Genomic DNA, 14120 nt, shown 5'->3' with positions numbered 1-14120 from the left:
GTGTGGCTGTGTCAGTGCATGTTTTCCAGGCTCCATGTGAGTGCCACTTCTCTTCTGGCTTGTCCATCTATGTGTAGTCCACAGCAGCTCAGTTCCTCCAGGGCAGGGAGGTGAGAACTGCTCTGTAAATCATTTGCTCTAGATAGCAATGCTCAAAACTCCACTCTGAAAGAGCTGACCTGCTGCACATTGCAGCACTGCTGCTGTGTTTTAAAGATTCCCCATGGTCATAGTAAAACCAGAGCGAACCAGCAGCTTCTAAGGCCAGTCACTACGGAATTGTGAGAATACATTGGAGAGGAACTGAGGTTTTGCTTTCTTGCAGTTTTTCTTGCTTGCTTGTAATTTCTTCTGTAAAGTACATGTTTTTGCATAACATTTGCTTGTAAGTGCATTTTTTATTTTTAATCTGATCAGCCATTTTTCACTGCTCATCTACTGACATGTTAGCTTCTAATGCATTCTTTTGGGTCTTGGAGGGGGATACTGAGTCTGTCATGCTGTGGTATCAGTAGAGGTCCAGCTCTTACATGTTCTGCTCTGCACATGAGAAACAGTAGTAGTGTTACACTACTACAGTAATTTATTTGAATAGTAAAACCAATGCAAAAAATAGTTCATCAATTATGCTGTGTTTTAGCTGTTCAACAAAGGATGAAATCCTCAAAGCTAATCCTGTTATGGATCTTGGACACAGCTGTAGCTTGCATTGTTACATTTTTCAGATATTTTTCCTTCAAGGGAGTCTTGTCCGTGTGATATTGCAAAGACTCTAAACAAGGCCAGTGATGTGGCATTTAAGTGGGACAGTCACATAAGCGCTGTAGCCCACCTAAAAGATTCTTCAAGTCAGAAGGCCCTGGGGATGACAAGCTGCTTTGTGTAAACAAATTCTCTAGATAGGAGGTTAGGTCAAGGCTTAGTTGTGCAGTAGTTCATCACACATTTGCAGAGATCCTTACTCTGTTATAGACTTATACCCATACTTGTGGCAGCAGTAACAGCCAACTTAAGAGACCCACACTGCTCTGAATGTCCTACAATGGACCAGGATAGACAATGTCCAGTCCTGCACCTTTCCACTAGACTTGGAAAACCTCTTTGTGGGACACTCAAAAGAGCCAGGTAGATTGACTACTTTGCTTTTCATGGAAAAAGAGTAGCACACTCTTCTTAATTTTAGTGGGTTTTTCTTTTTCTTTAAGCCAGTTGGATCATTTGAGAGTTTTATTTAGGTAAAGTTTAATAAATATTTTACAATGTTACTTGGGAATAAAAATATGTAGGTTGCTACAAAGTTTACATTGCCAGTTATTTAAGAATGCTTGCACAGCATAATATGATCATGGCATAATTCATGAAGATGAAGTGTGATGGCATGAGGGGTTACAAGACTATTACGGTCATGATTTAACAATCATTGCATTAGTTATGCAGATCTTTCTAAATATGTGGCTTTAAAAATTGAGGGCATGCCCTGCTGCCACAAGCTTTTTTTACTTGTTTTCAGATTTTACTCTTCCTCTGCTTTTGTTTGTTTGTTTGTTTTTTTTGTTTGTTTGTTTAAGGTGTGGGATTAATTGTCGAAACACTTAGATTATTATTTCATTAAAGTTTAAATCCTGAAATATTTTGTAATAGGTTCCTGTTAGTAGTTGGAAGCGAGACATAATTTATACCAATTTACATTCCTAGGGTTGTATATCTGGTAGAAATTTGAGAGGATTTTAGGCATGCATGAGTGCTCTTTTCTCAACAGCTATCAGGAGGAATTGCAAACATTTTTCAATTTCTTGTGGGTCAGAGTGGGAGACTGGAGGCACAATAATCCATATATGCACCTTGAAACACATCTTGTTCTGCTTCTCATATAACTGCCAGCATAAAAGTAACGAGTACCTGATCTTCAAATTCAAGATCATAATTTACATAATTACAGAGCATATAGCAAACCAGCCCCCAGGAATGTTGCTAAGAGTTAGATGAGAACTATACAAGTATGCTGGAATGTACCCCTAGCAATAGCAACCATTGTTCACTGGAACTACAGACATACCCATCCATGTCCCCTTTTTAAATTGACATTGCTGCTTCCTGGCCTGTCAAAATTCTAATCTATCAAGGAGCCAAAAAATGTCAGTGTTTCTTGCTACAGTTACTGTTGAATTACAAACCCCAGCATGCTCTAAATCATGGGTTTGGGTACCTGTGACATTTTATGGAGTCTTAGGAGATAGCTATTGTCACATGATTAGGAGAGGATATTTTCATCTCTGGGCTTTGGTTTTTTTGGGTTTTTTTTGTTCTTGTTTCTCTTTAATTTTCTTTCAGAGTAGAAGGAGTTCCTAATTGTCATACCTAAGTTTGACATCATCAAAAGGTTTATCAGAGTGAATTTTAAATCCCACAGATAGTGACTTAATTTCCCAATGTAAGTTAAAACTTGTACTGTCCTAAAAGTTGAAATAAATTTTATGAGACATTTAGGTTCCTGGTAGGACGTTATAAGAAGAGTAAAAAGTTTACAGAATCAGCTGGGTAACTGCTCTAATGGGGGAATAGAGACATCAGCAATGGGAGATGGAGGTGAAGCTAACAAGTAATTGTTATATGACCTTTTAAAAAGGGAAAATTGAACTTTTCTGAGCTTGGATGCCCTAAATAAAGGTGCTTCTAGAAGGTGTCTTAGGTATTATATTAATTTATTTGGTTTTGTTATATTTCAGCCTTTGCAGAAGTGAGGGCTGGAGAAACCTATTTCTCACACGCAGTAAATGCTAAGTTGTAAGAAGTTTCTTAGAACAGATTTTTAGTATTTGCATTTGTGTATAAGCATGTCTTTTTGAGTGCAGATAAAAGCAACAGTAAGAAGGAAGCTATTGAGTATCTGAAATAATGCACAATTCTTACAACAGAAACTTAAAACAAGTATTGAGGAAGAATTCACAGTAATTTGGGAAAGATGGTTTTAGAGTGGGAAGGAGCTTTGCTGGGAGAAAACAGAAACTTCTGAGGTTTTTGGCAAGTGAAAATTTTGCAAAGAACTGTCATTGCCAATTGTGCCACATCAATCAGATTTACACGAACTGATACAGAGCAAAAATGCTTGCAACCCCATAATATGGGAAAATACTTACGTAACCTCTGGCATCTTTGTACAGTTTTGCTAATACTATGGATAATGTCAAATTTTTTTTCCCCACACCTAAGAGGAAGAAAATGCACAGGTAAACTTATCTCTCAAATAAACCTTGAAATTTTGCCTAATTCTTAGCAGCTACTGCAGGCAGAAAAGGGTTTTGAAGGAAATTAGAGGTGGAGAGGTAATGACATAGATTGATAACACAAAACCATTCAAAATCCTTGGGCTTGGAGGGATCATCATTACTGAACAGGAATTGAAAAACTCCAGCTTTTTGTGTATGACATAATGAAAGGCAATAATTAGTTGCTGGGGGAATTCAAACAATAATACAATAAACATTTAGACAGAGATCCAGGAAGCGAAGTTGCAGTCTCCTCCTTTCATCAGTAATTGTATTGAATCTCAGTGTTGTTTTTGTCTTGATTTGTTTTGTACTGCAGCCATTCAGAAAAAGTGTGAGAAAAGCAGGAGAACAGAAGTAGCTGTCTGAGTTTCTCATAGAATGGTCCCCCAGTGGCTTTGAGAAGACCCCACAGAACTTTTTTTCTCACAATCCTTTAAGATATGCTGGTTGCCAAAATAGTGGTTTGTTCAACTTCCTTACATTATCCAGTTAGCCTAACAAATTGCTGACTTACACTTAGCATGTACAAGAGGAAGGCAGCCTTACTTCTTGCAAGCAAGCCTGGTCCATGTGCTTTGTTGCTAATGACAATGCATTGCTGAGAGATGTTCAGTAGGGGAATCTGCCTGAATAACAGCTGGGCTTGTGCCTCCATTTCCCATAGTTCCTATTAAAGTTCTGCAGATCTGTGACTCAAGGCAAGCAATTCAAGGATATCCTGAGATTTTTTGGAGTGGGAACATATCAAACATGTTTACTCAGAAAAAGAACTATATTTTTGCATTCCAGCATACTACCAGATGTTTTCTATTATCATATATGTCATAACTGTTTATACATAATTCATAAACTTTAACCTAAATTGACTTTAAATGAGATGTTTCATTGGCTGAATTTATTGTAAAGATCAATTTTCTCAAAAGGCAATGGAACTTCTGCTGTATATGAATGTGTTTCCTCCTGGTCTGCTCTGTTTTATAGTGTCTTTAGCCTCTAGCACTGTTGGTTTGGCTGGGCAGGTCGTCCACACAGAAACCACAGAAGTAGTGCTGACAGCTGACCCCATAGTGGGGTTTGGGATACAGCTCCAGGGTAGCGTGTTCGCTACCGAGACCTTGTCTTCTCCACCTCTCATTTCCTATATCGAGGCTGACAGCCCGGCAGAAAGGTGAGGCTCTTTAATTGACTGCTAAATACATTTGGTGAGCGTTCCTTGGGTCCTTTGGGCTTGTTGCTGTCTTTCAGTTTGTGATGAATTGCAGGGCTTTGCTCAATGGAGTGGGGCAAGTAATACACCTTCTGTTCTGACAGTGGTGTTTCATGCACTTGATCAGCTATGAATGAATGACAAGCACCAGTGTTCTGACCATACAGAGTCCTCCAGAAGGGGGCTGGAAGCTACAGTCTTGCGAAACAACAACAACAACAAAAAAAAACTAATCAGAAAAATCAGTGAAGTCAAAATAATGATACTTGAGTGTGGCAGGAGGAAAGTTATATCCAGCTTTGTTCAGTTTTGGTACAGAAACAAATCCTAGGGAATACAGAATTTTTTACTCACTAAGTATATCAATTATGCTTTAATGCTTACATATGTATTTAATCATGTGGTAAGAATGATAGCAGTTGCACAGAGAAGCACCAGCTGCCATTTCATCTGCAACCCAGGGTCAGAGGCACAGATGATGTCCATGGGTGGGGTGGAAGCCTGAAAACCCTTCTTCCTGGGTCCCAGCACCTAGAGGGCACGACCTATACTTGGAGTGCTTGGTAGTGTCATGGTGCAGAGGGGCAGAAGCTTCTGTGCCTAGGTAGACTGTTGAGCTGCTATGCCACAATTGTCCTTCAAGGTCTGGTTGAATGTGTTTGATCAGGCTTATTATCAGGAACTGTGTGGCCAGCCAGACCAGGGCAGGGATCATGTCCCTGTGCTTGGCACTGGTGAGGCTGCACCTCAAGTCCTGTGTCCAGTTCTGGGCCCCTCCTTATATGAAGGACATTGAGGGGCTGGAGTTTGTCCAGAGAATGGCAGTGGAGCTGGTGAAGGGGCTGGAGCACAGCTCTAACAGGGAGCAGCTGAGGGAGCTGGGGATGTTTAATCTGGAGGTAAGAAAGCTCGAGGGGAACCTTATAGCTCCCCACAAATATCTGAAAACAGGATGTAGTTAGGTGGGGATTGGTATCTTCTCCCAGATAACACGCAGCAGGACAAGATGAAATGACCTCAAGTTGTGCCAGGGGAGGTTTAGATTGGATATTAGGAAACATTTCTTCACTGAGAAAGGTTGTCAAGGACTGGTACAGGCTACCTAAGGAAATAGTTCAGACTCAGTCCCTGGAGGTATTTAAAGGACATGTAAACATTGCAATTCCACAAGGAAAGGGTGGACTTATGAGTGCTGGGTTAATGGTAGGGCCAGTGATCTTAAAGGATTTTTCCAGCCTAAATCATTCTGTGTTTTTATGAGACTGCTAGTTCTGGTAACATGCACATCTGATGATTGTTTTGTACCGTTTTGTACCAAGGTGTGGGGTGCTGCAAATAGGAGACAGAATAGTGTCAATAAATGGTGTCCCAACAGAAGACAGCACATTTGATGAGGCCAATCAACTGCTCAGAGACTCCTCTATCACCAACAAGGTCACTTTGGAAATAGAATTTGATGTTGCAGGTATGAATGTCCTGTTATTCTGTCTTGCAAGAAAAATGTAGGAATAAATCCCAAGTACATTGCAAGTGTTAGGCATCTGAGGTAGAGGGTTTTTTTCTCACATCTACACCATTCAGTTTTCAAGTGACTTATTTGAAACGTGGTTTTTTTGTGCAGCTTTCTCATTTCACACAGCCTTACTGCAGTCTACTTCAGAAAGCAAATAGAAATGACAGGTCCTGTAGTAAGATCTGGTGACTGTCTCTCCTCTGAGTTATTTCCTGACATTTTTCTAGCCTGAGGTAGAAATGTTCTGCTAAATACAGACAAATCTAAAGGCCAAATAATGAAATGTTTTGCAAGACAAAAAAGTTCTAAAAAAGCTGGATAAACAAAAAAAAAAAACCCCAACCTCTTGAGGTGCTTCACTTACAGTATCTTTAAATAAAATAATAGAAATTGAATTAATAAAGTCCAAAGGAATCATTGTTAATTTTTCTGGTGCGTATTATTACTAATGACATTCCTTTTTTCTGTAATGTGTTTAAGCATACAGAATATACCCATGAAATCACAAACTGTGTATATCAAACAAGTACACATTATATGTGTGCACCACTGGATTCCTTTTCTTCCCACTAGGTGTTAAACCCATGGCAGTTACCTTAGTGGACAGTTAAAAATAAGTGTTAGTCCTACAGCAATAAAGGTCAGAAATCCTTACTACTCAATCTCATGTCCTTTTAATTAAAAGCTGTCTGCCAGCAGTAAAATTTTCTCTTGAGCTCACAGAACTTGCATACGAGCTAAAAACCTGCAATCTCAGCTGGCTCCTGGCCCATGCAATCTCCACAAATTCAGTTAAAGCTTTAAAAAAATTGAGTTACCGTGAAATTACCAGTAGAGTTAATAAATCATACTTCGTTCTTTTTACACCCATGTTTCATCCCTGCCTTGTGACTCTGATGTGCTTTCATCAACTTACACGTTTAGTTCCATGGTCATGGAGCTGCTGCGCCTTATAAATTACCTAACATTTTAAATATTTTTTTAATAGAATCAGTTATACCAAGCAGTGGAACGTTTCATGTGAAACTACCAAAGAAGCATAATGTGGAACTTGGCATCACCATAAGTTGTAAGTGAAAGTGCTTGTTTTTCATACCACATTTATGGGATAATCTGCAGGTGGTAGATCTTGTAGCTGTGAACTCACATTTCTTTTTCCTTTTTCTAGTGTCTTTTACTGCTTTTTATCTTTTGAGATACTGTTCTGTAACGTGTTTATACTCCCCTTCAAGTTGTTAACAAAGCCAGAAGTTTCCCAAATCTAATGTTTGACTTATTGCTTCATGTATAGTACATATTTAACTCCTATTAAATTATTTATTAAGAAAAAAATCAGCAGAATTCAGCGCATGCAAAAGTATTTCCATAGCTGTGAAGTTTAAAGCAGTGCCTGTCACGGTCTCTCACAGGCTCTTGAACAGAACCCTACTGAACACAAGGGTCTCACAGACATGAGGACCCACATGCACAGGGTTTTTTTCTGCTTCAGAGCCCAGATACATCCTCAGTCTCTAGAGCCTGTGGGCAGTCGTGAACATATGGGTCATAGCAAAATCCCCTTTCACTAGGGATTGCAGAGATGGCTGAAGAAGGTCACAAGGGCCTGCATCACTCTGTTTCTCAAAATTCTGAAATTTAATTTTAAAATTAAAAGCGTTTCTATGCTTATTTTGTGAGAAGACAGTACAACAATGCATTAGAACTGGATTTTGACCAGGTAAACTCTGCTGTACTGAGTTCAGCTCTTGACGGAAGGAAAAACAATCCATATAAAAGTTAATGGGCTTGACACTGCAGAATCTGGTGTCATCAGAATTAGCATTGTTTTATGGCTGTGGCCTTTCGTAGGCTGTTAGTCTTTCTTTGGAGTTATTCATGTGTCTTGGGGGAAAACTGTGCTTTGACTTTTATTCTCAAAGCTTTTGCCAGCACAGAGGAATATGGTTAATCAAAAGTACAGCAGGGATCTCAGTGCTAAGGATTATATCTCAGGAACAAGTGAGAGACACTGCAGGCCTGTTTGTGTTGCTTGAATGAGTAACTGTTAGACTCTGTAAGGCGTGATGTGATGCTTGAAGCAAAATCATAGGTTTACATGTATCTGTGCAAATAAAAATATTGAGAAATGAGAAAACCTGGAGCGAGGCTGTTCTATTTAGATGTTATTCTTAGGACTGGTAAAGGTTTGTAAGGTTATTGAAAAAATACCGTCTTCCTAGTAATTTGATTTGTGTTGTTACTTGGAATACAGACATCTACCTTTTTAGTCTGTAGGAATAAACTTTTAATGGAAGGCTAATATTTTTGGGATTTAGTATTTAGCACTCCTCTTCCAAACTTTGCATGCCTTACTGATCTGGAATTATTTCCAAAACTTAGTACTTTATGAAATTACTGCTTTATGTTATCAGAGTAACATGTGGTTGGTCTTAGCTCTGCTCTTGTGAATGTACCGCAGTATCTTTAATATTTAAATTATCTGTTGTATATAATAATCTCATTAACAGTATTTAATGCATATGAAATTTATCTAGGAAATAATTATTTTACATGGTTTTAAAGGGTTTATTTTAATAATGGTGGAAGTCTTGAATTGATGTATTTCATGCTTTCTTTTCAGTGTTTTGCTCTGTTTTACCTAATTCATTTTTAAATAAGGCAGTATGATTTGAAGAATATAAGCACTTTATATTCATTTCGTGAAATTTCTGTCAGGGCAATTTAGCACATCAGCATGCCATATATTACTGATATTTTCAGAAAGCTAAATAATTTCTTTTAAGAAACAAATACTAGGGGAAACTTGACAGAGTTGGTATGTCTTAAGCAGGGGGGATGGAGGTGGTCAGATGTATTCACTTGTGGGCTTGATCTCTTAAAAGTGCTGGAGAGCTGTTTCATCCTCTTCTTTCTCAAGTCAGTAGTGTTAATGGTGAATGAGAAAGTGCTATTAAAACATTCCAGAGAAACACCGTTTGGGATTTGTATGAGAAAGTCAGGAAATCAGCTAATCTGACAGACAAGAGACATTTTTTGTCAGGTGGGAAATGCAACTTCACTTTGGGCTGGCATGTGAGCATTTGTCTGTTTTTAAGTCCAGGAGTTCTTCTAGGTCAGCTCTTAGTAGTCAGAAATCTTTGAAGAATTTATTACTCTTTCTTGGAATTGTTTTCCTTGGTAATGAACACCAAGAGTGCTTGCGTAGAGTTGCAACCAGGTGCTTTATTGAAGGCACATCTGAATTGACACACAGCACTAAAGACAATTAACCTAATTCATGGTCTTTGAGAAACATAACTTGCAATAGGAGAAGAGATTTTCCGTATTTCGAGATTTATTAATGCGAGAAAAAAAAGAAGAGAAAAAATTAAATCCCCTTAGATAGCATAACCCCTTAAAAGCAGGACAGAAGAAAGCTTCATGAGCAGCATTGTTAATGTTAATCCAGGGTTCTGAGTTTTGGATATTTCATGTCAGTTACCTCCCAGTATACTGGTTTTGCCCACTGCTGCCTTCATACACATTGCAGTCCTATTGTTTGTCTCTTGTCTCTACAGTATCTGTCTGATTTTAATAATAACAGATACTTACACTCAGTAAAGACCTTATTTCATATTTTGCAAATACGCTTGACTATATATTTGATGCTTCACATATCACTAGTTTCACACTCAATTACCTGATTAGAGTAAATAGAAGGTCTCAGTTCTTAAAATTACATCATCCAAAGAAAGCACAGGAGTGTTCCTGTGCATGTGATTATGCTTTTATGACAGAACCATTCCCTAGAAGAAGGAACACTTACAGGTAGTGCCAGTAGTACTCAAAGCTGTTTCAATTTATTTGCTATTGCCATTGACTTTAGACCATATAATGAATATAGACTTTTCTTTTTAAAGTCAGAAACCTTATTTAAAGGTTTTTGAGGCAAGTGCTACTGTTCCATAAACTACTTATTTATTTTTTCAAATACACTGAATGATGTCCAGTAATATGACTTACTAGTGGATTCTGGTAACTGCAGTTAACAACTTTTTTTTTTTTCTTTCCTTTTCTATTTTTCTTCCTTGTGTAAGATTCTGATATCCTTACTGGTAATGAACTGCAGCACCTTGCTTCATAAATAATCTCTCTGAAGCTAATGGGACTACTCAAGGAATAAGAAGCTGCAAAGCTGGTAAGAATATCAGAATCTCACCCAAACTATCGTCAGTTTCTGAGTCACTATGACTAGCAGCTATACTGTAGTCTGCGTTACTGTTTTTGTATTCCATCAGAAATACAAGCTTTGTAAATATCTACAGATATATTGACTATGAGAATTTATTCTTTAAAGCTTGCTTCTCTGTATTTTGGGATTTTACCTGACAAGCTCTACTTAATTTTGAAACATTGCAAATAATTCTTTTTGAGACAGAAAAATATCAACAGATTTCTCAGCTACTCCACATGAACCAGTACCTAAGGAAAAAAAGGGCTGCATCAGTGTAATTTTTTTAAAAGTTCCTTCATCTATTTATTAATCACACTATTTTAAAAAATGTCTAGTAGCTGTAAACCAGCATTGTGGATATGGACTGATTTAGTATAAAAAGTATTTTTCCATCACATGAGCATTTTCTTTTGCTTGTCCACTTTGTTCAGAGCTCAATCAAACTCCGAAGTTTGAAGTCAAGCTGAGTGATTTTTGTCTGGGTGATGGGTGAGATGTACACCCCAAAATCTGTTGAAGTCACTGTGAAGGGGGGGAGGGTGGGGTGGTTCAGTTAGCAGTGAAATAAGAAAGGAGCATTGTTTGAGGGGTTTTTAAACATAATAGAGCAGCTGATACGCAGAACTGACAATACTTTATTGAACTTACTTTGAAGTGGCCAGGAAAGTGTAGTAGCACAGGGTAGCATAGGATGGAGACCTGGGATGGAGACCTAGGATCACAGATTAATTTAAAGAGAGAGAACAAACAACTTGCTTAGGAGCAGCCATTTAGCTGCAACACTAAATTTAGTACCTGTACAACTTCATGCACCCTTCAGTCCACTTGTAGTTATTCATACAGACTCTAAGATGTCTACAAAAGCTGAACATTAGGTAGACTAACAGCTGGAACAGGGAGGCGAAAAGATGAGATCATCATTGGACAAGCGGAATGGGACAAGGAGAGGAAACAAGTGGAAAGCTCTAACAGAGAGCCAGCAGATGTGGGGAGAGACTGAGCTGTGATCAGGATTAGGGGCTGCTGGGACTTGAACAAGAAGGTTGAACATGGGTGAGTGGTAAGGTGCTTCATTTTTAACGACCTCTTAAAACCAGAAATAATTCTGAAGTGGAGACTTGAAGCTGTACAGTGTCACTTCAAGCTTGTATTAATTGGTGTGGATATATTAACTGGTCAAATACTGCTTTCCCACTGGAACTCTGGTTTCTCTGCTCTCTGGGGAGAGATGAAACAGTGGTGTGTAACAAAAGGGATGGAGGGTGCATAATGAATGAGACGGAGGACTGCAGAAAGACAAAGGAGGCGATCTCATGGTCAAGGTGGTTTAATGCTACCCTGGAGAAATTAGGGTGGTTTTTCTTTTCTCTGCAAAAGACTTGTGCTGAGACAGGTCGTTCTGGGAGTGGGGGTGGAGATTTTCCACAGGTGGCTGCTTGATTTTATGCATAAACATTGAGATCATGGGGTTGCACTCACACAAATGCTACTCATCTGCAGCTGTTGCTGGAAATGCCAGTAGTTGTATTTTGGCCATAGAAGCTGTTATATCCTACAAAATATTGTGAGATATAAAGGCATGGATATCTCAAATTGCTCACTGAAAACTGGCATACTTTGACCTAAATTTTCCTATGTTTCCTTTCCTCAGCTGTAAAATCAGGATAATAGTACTCAATCTTATTGCTGGAGACAGCATCTGTTCACCAGTATTTAAGAGGCAATCTTAGGCTACAGTAATGTACAAAAAAGGTACAAAATTTCAGGAGGAAATTAATGATTTTTTTTTCTCTGCAACACAACTTGAATAATTTATAGGAAGTATACCATGAGTATTGAACAATAACAAAATTAAGTGTGGTATATCTGCTTCTCAGTGTGGGGGGATTCATTTCACACAGAGGTCTGTTTGGTGCCTACAAAAAGGCTTTAATTGTCCAGACCAAATAATAGACCAGGACAACTCAGAAGATACCACTGGTTCACACTTCCTCAGTGTGAAACTGTGGTAACTGTGTGCAGCATCAGACTCTTTTCATCCATACGTACTTTGTGGCTCTGCTCTTTGAGCTGTGCTCTTTCCCTCATTTTTGTTCCTCCTCTCTTCTTTTTACAACAATAATGGACTGTTTTCTTAAGTTCTGGTAATTTTTTAAGACAGTTTCATAAAAAGTATTTCAAGACTCAAATCCTAGTCTGCAGTGGGTAGCATAATACCTCAGAGTAAGGCAACCCAGAGGGTAAAAACATAAATTAAAAAACCACCAAAGTGATACTCTAAAATTTTAACAAGATACTAATTCATAAAACGAGTCCAAAAGATTCAAGTAAATTATGTAATTGTAATATATTTGACCCACAACATGAAAGTATGAGAAACAAGCTATGAAAATTGTGTATCTTGCAAAAAGTTAATTACTATTATCGAAATTACAACACAATAATTTCCTGAAAGCATGCTGTTTCAAACAAATTTCTAAAAATTCTTCAAATCCTACTGTGTCTGTCTTCTGGACTTTGAAGACATTGCATTTGAAATATGGCTGTTTAGCAGTTCTTGAACAGTTCCTTTGGACATTCAAAGGCTGTCTCAGCCAGGGCAGGTAAGGTTAACAAGACCTGTTAGCATATTGTGTTGGAAATGTCATTATTAATTTACCAAGTAGTTGCTGTAGGTGAAGATCTGTCATTTTGCATCAAAGAGAAGATTCATGAGCTGCTTAAGTAACTGACATCAGGATTTTGTAGGTGATCCTCCAATATGGGCAGTTTTTTGGGTGATTGTCAGTTCAGGCGTGGGAGCCTAATGGAAATGTGCCTTCCATGAAAGAATGCTGAGGGCTCAGTACACAGAGCAGAAATGGTGTGGGGCAGTTGAAGAAACCTAAATGTGCAAAACTAATTAGTGCTTTCAGGAGAGCTGAGAGCATTATACCACATGGCAATGTTTTAATATCAGTTCACCCTTTGTTAACAGTCCCAAAAGTCATTCTGTGTTCACCAGGTGGAGCACCTCCTGGACAGAGCAGCTGTAGGTGATACTCTTCCCAAAGGTAGACAGCATGTGCCACACAGCTGTGTAACAGTGTGTCTTCATCACCCTCAAATTCTAAGCTGACTGCTTGCCATATCAGATCTTCACTGCAGTCTTCTGTCAGCAAATGGATAAACCCTCCAAAATAATGCATTCAGTGAAGCACTTCAAGAAGCAGTCCTCTGGAAACAGTGATCACTATTGTCTTCCTCTCGTGTATTTAACTGCTTTCTAGGCAACTGAAGATCAAACAAAATTGCAAAACAAGTTTCCTGGCCAAGGGAAACTTGTCAAATACTTTCACACAAGTTGGTAAAGAATTGCAGTGCCTGGCATTGCAGCTGCCTGGTTGAAGAGCAGAGCATATTTTTAACCATGAGGGACAGATAGGAAAATTTACCATTAATGTCAGATTCTTCTGAAAAGAGATAAGTGTGCAAGGAGAGGAGTAGTGGGAGTTTTCCTTAACTGATTGGAATTGCAGTGCTTCTTGTAGGTATGCTCAGTACAAAGTTGGGGAAAGTCCACATTTCTTAAGATCCAGCAGCAGTACAGAGGGGCAGGGTTACTCATTGAAAGAGGCACAGGTTGTTTCAGAGGAAGCAGTGAGTTACAGTGAAGCAAACATCAGTGTGATGTAAGGTACACCTGTGCAAACCTGGTAATAGTGTATCAGCCCAATGGAATGTGTGGCCACAGCACCTAATTTACTGGGGAGTGGATTCCTCCTTCTCACCCAGGACTCATTACCTTCATACCTCTGCCTTAAGCACTGAAGGGGACAGCAGTGGATGAAAAGAATGTGGACTAGCCCACATTAGCTATTTTACCAGAGCAGCCCTGGTGGTCAGGGATATAGTATAACAGGATTTATTCTGGCAAAA

At 38.7% G+C, this 14120-nt stretch overlaps 1 protein-coding gene across 5 annotated transcripts in view; it reads left to right on the top strand.

Annotated features, from left to right (window-relative positions):
* The window catches only part of GRIP1 (glutamate receptor interacting protein 1), a 220863-nt gene that overhangs the window by 180929 nt on the left and 25814 nt on the right, over window positions 1–14120 (top strand). For all 5 annotated transcript variants that reach the window (XM_062492005.1, XM_062492004.1, XM_062492003.1 and 2 more), the window contains 3 exons: window positions 4251–4437; window positions 5796–5941; window positions 6978–7058. In XM_062492005.1, the coding sequence (XP_062347989.1) occupies window positions 4251–4437; window positions 5796–5941; window positions 6978–7058 (414 nt within the window). The remainder of the gene's footprint in view (window positions 1–4250; window positions 4438–5795; window positions 5942–6977; window positions 7059–14120) is intronic.

Source organism: Cinclus cinclus, chromosome 4 (genome assembly GCF_963662255.1).
Source record: "Cinclus cinclus chromosome 4, bCinCin1.1, whole genome shotgun sequence".
NCBI classification, from domain to species: Eukaryota; Metazoa; Chordata; class Aves; order Passeriformes; family Cinclidae; genus Cinclus; species Cinclus cinclus.
This window is presented reverse-complemented; position numbering and strand designations above follow the sequence as displayed.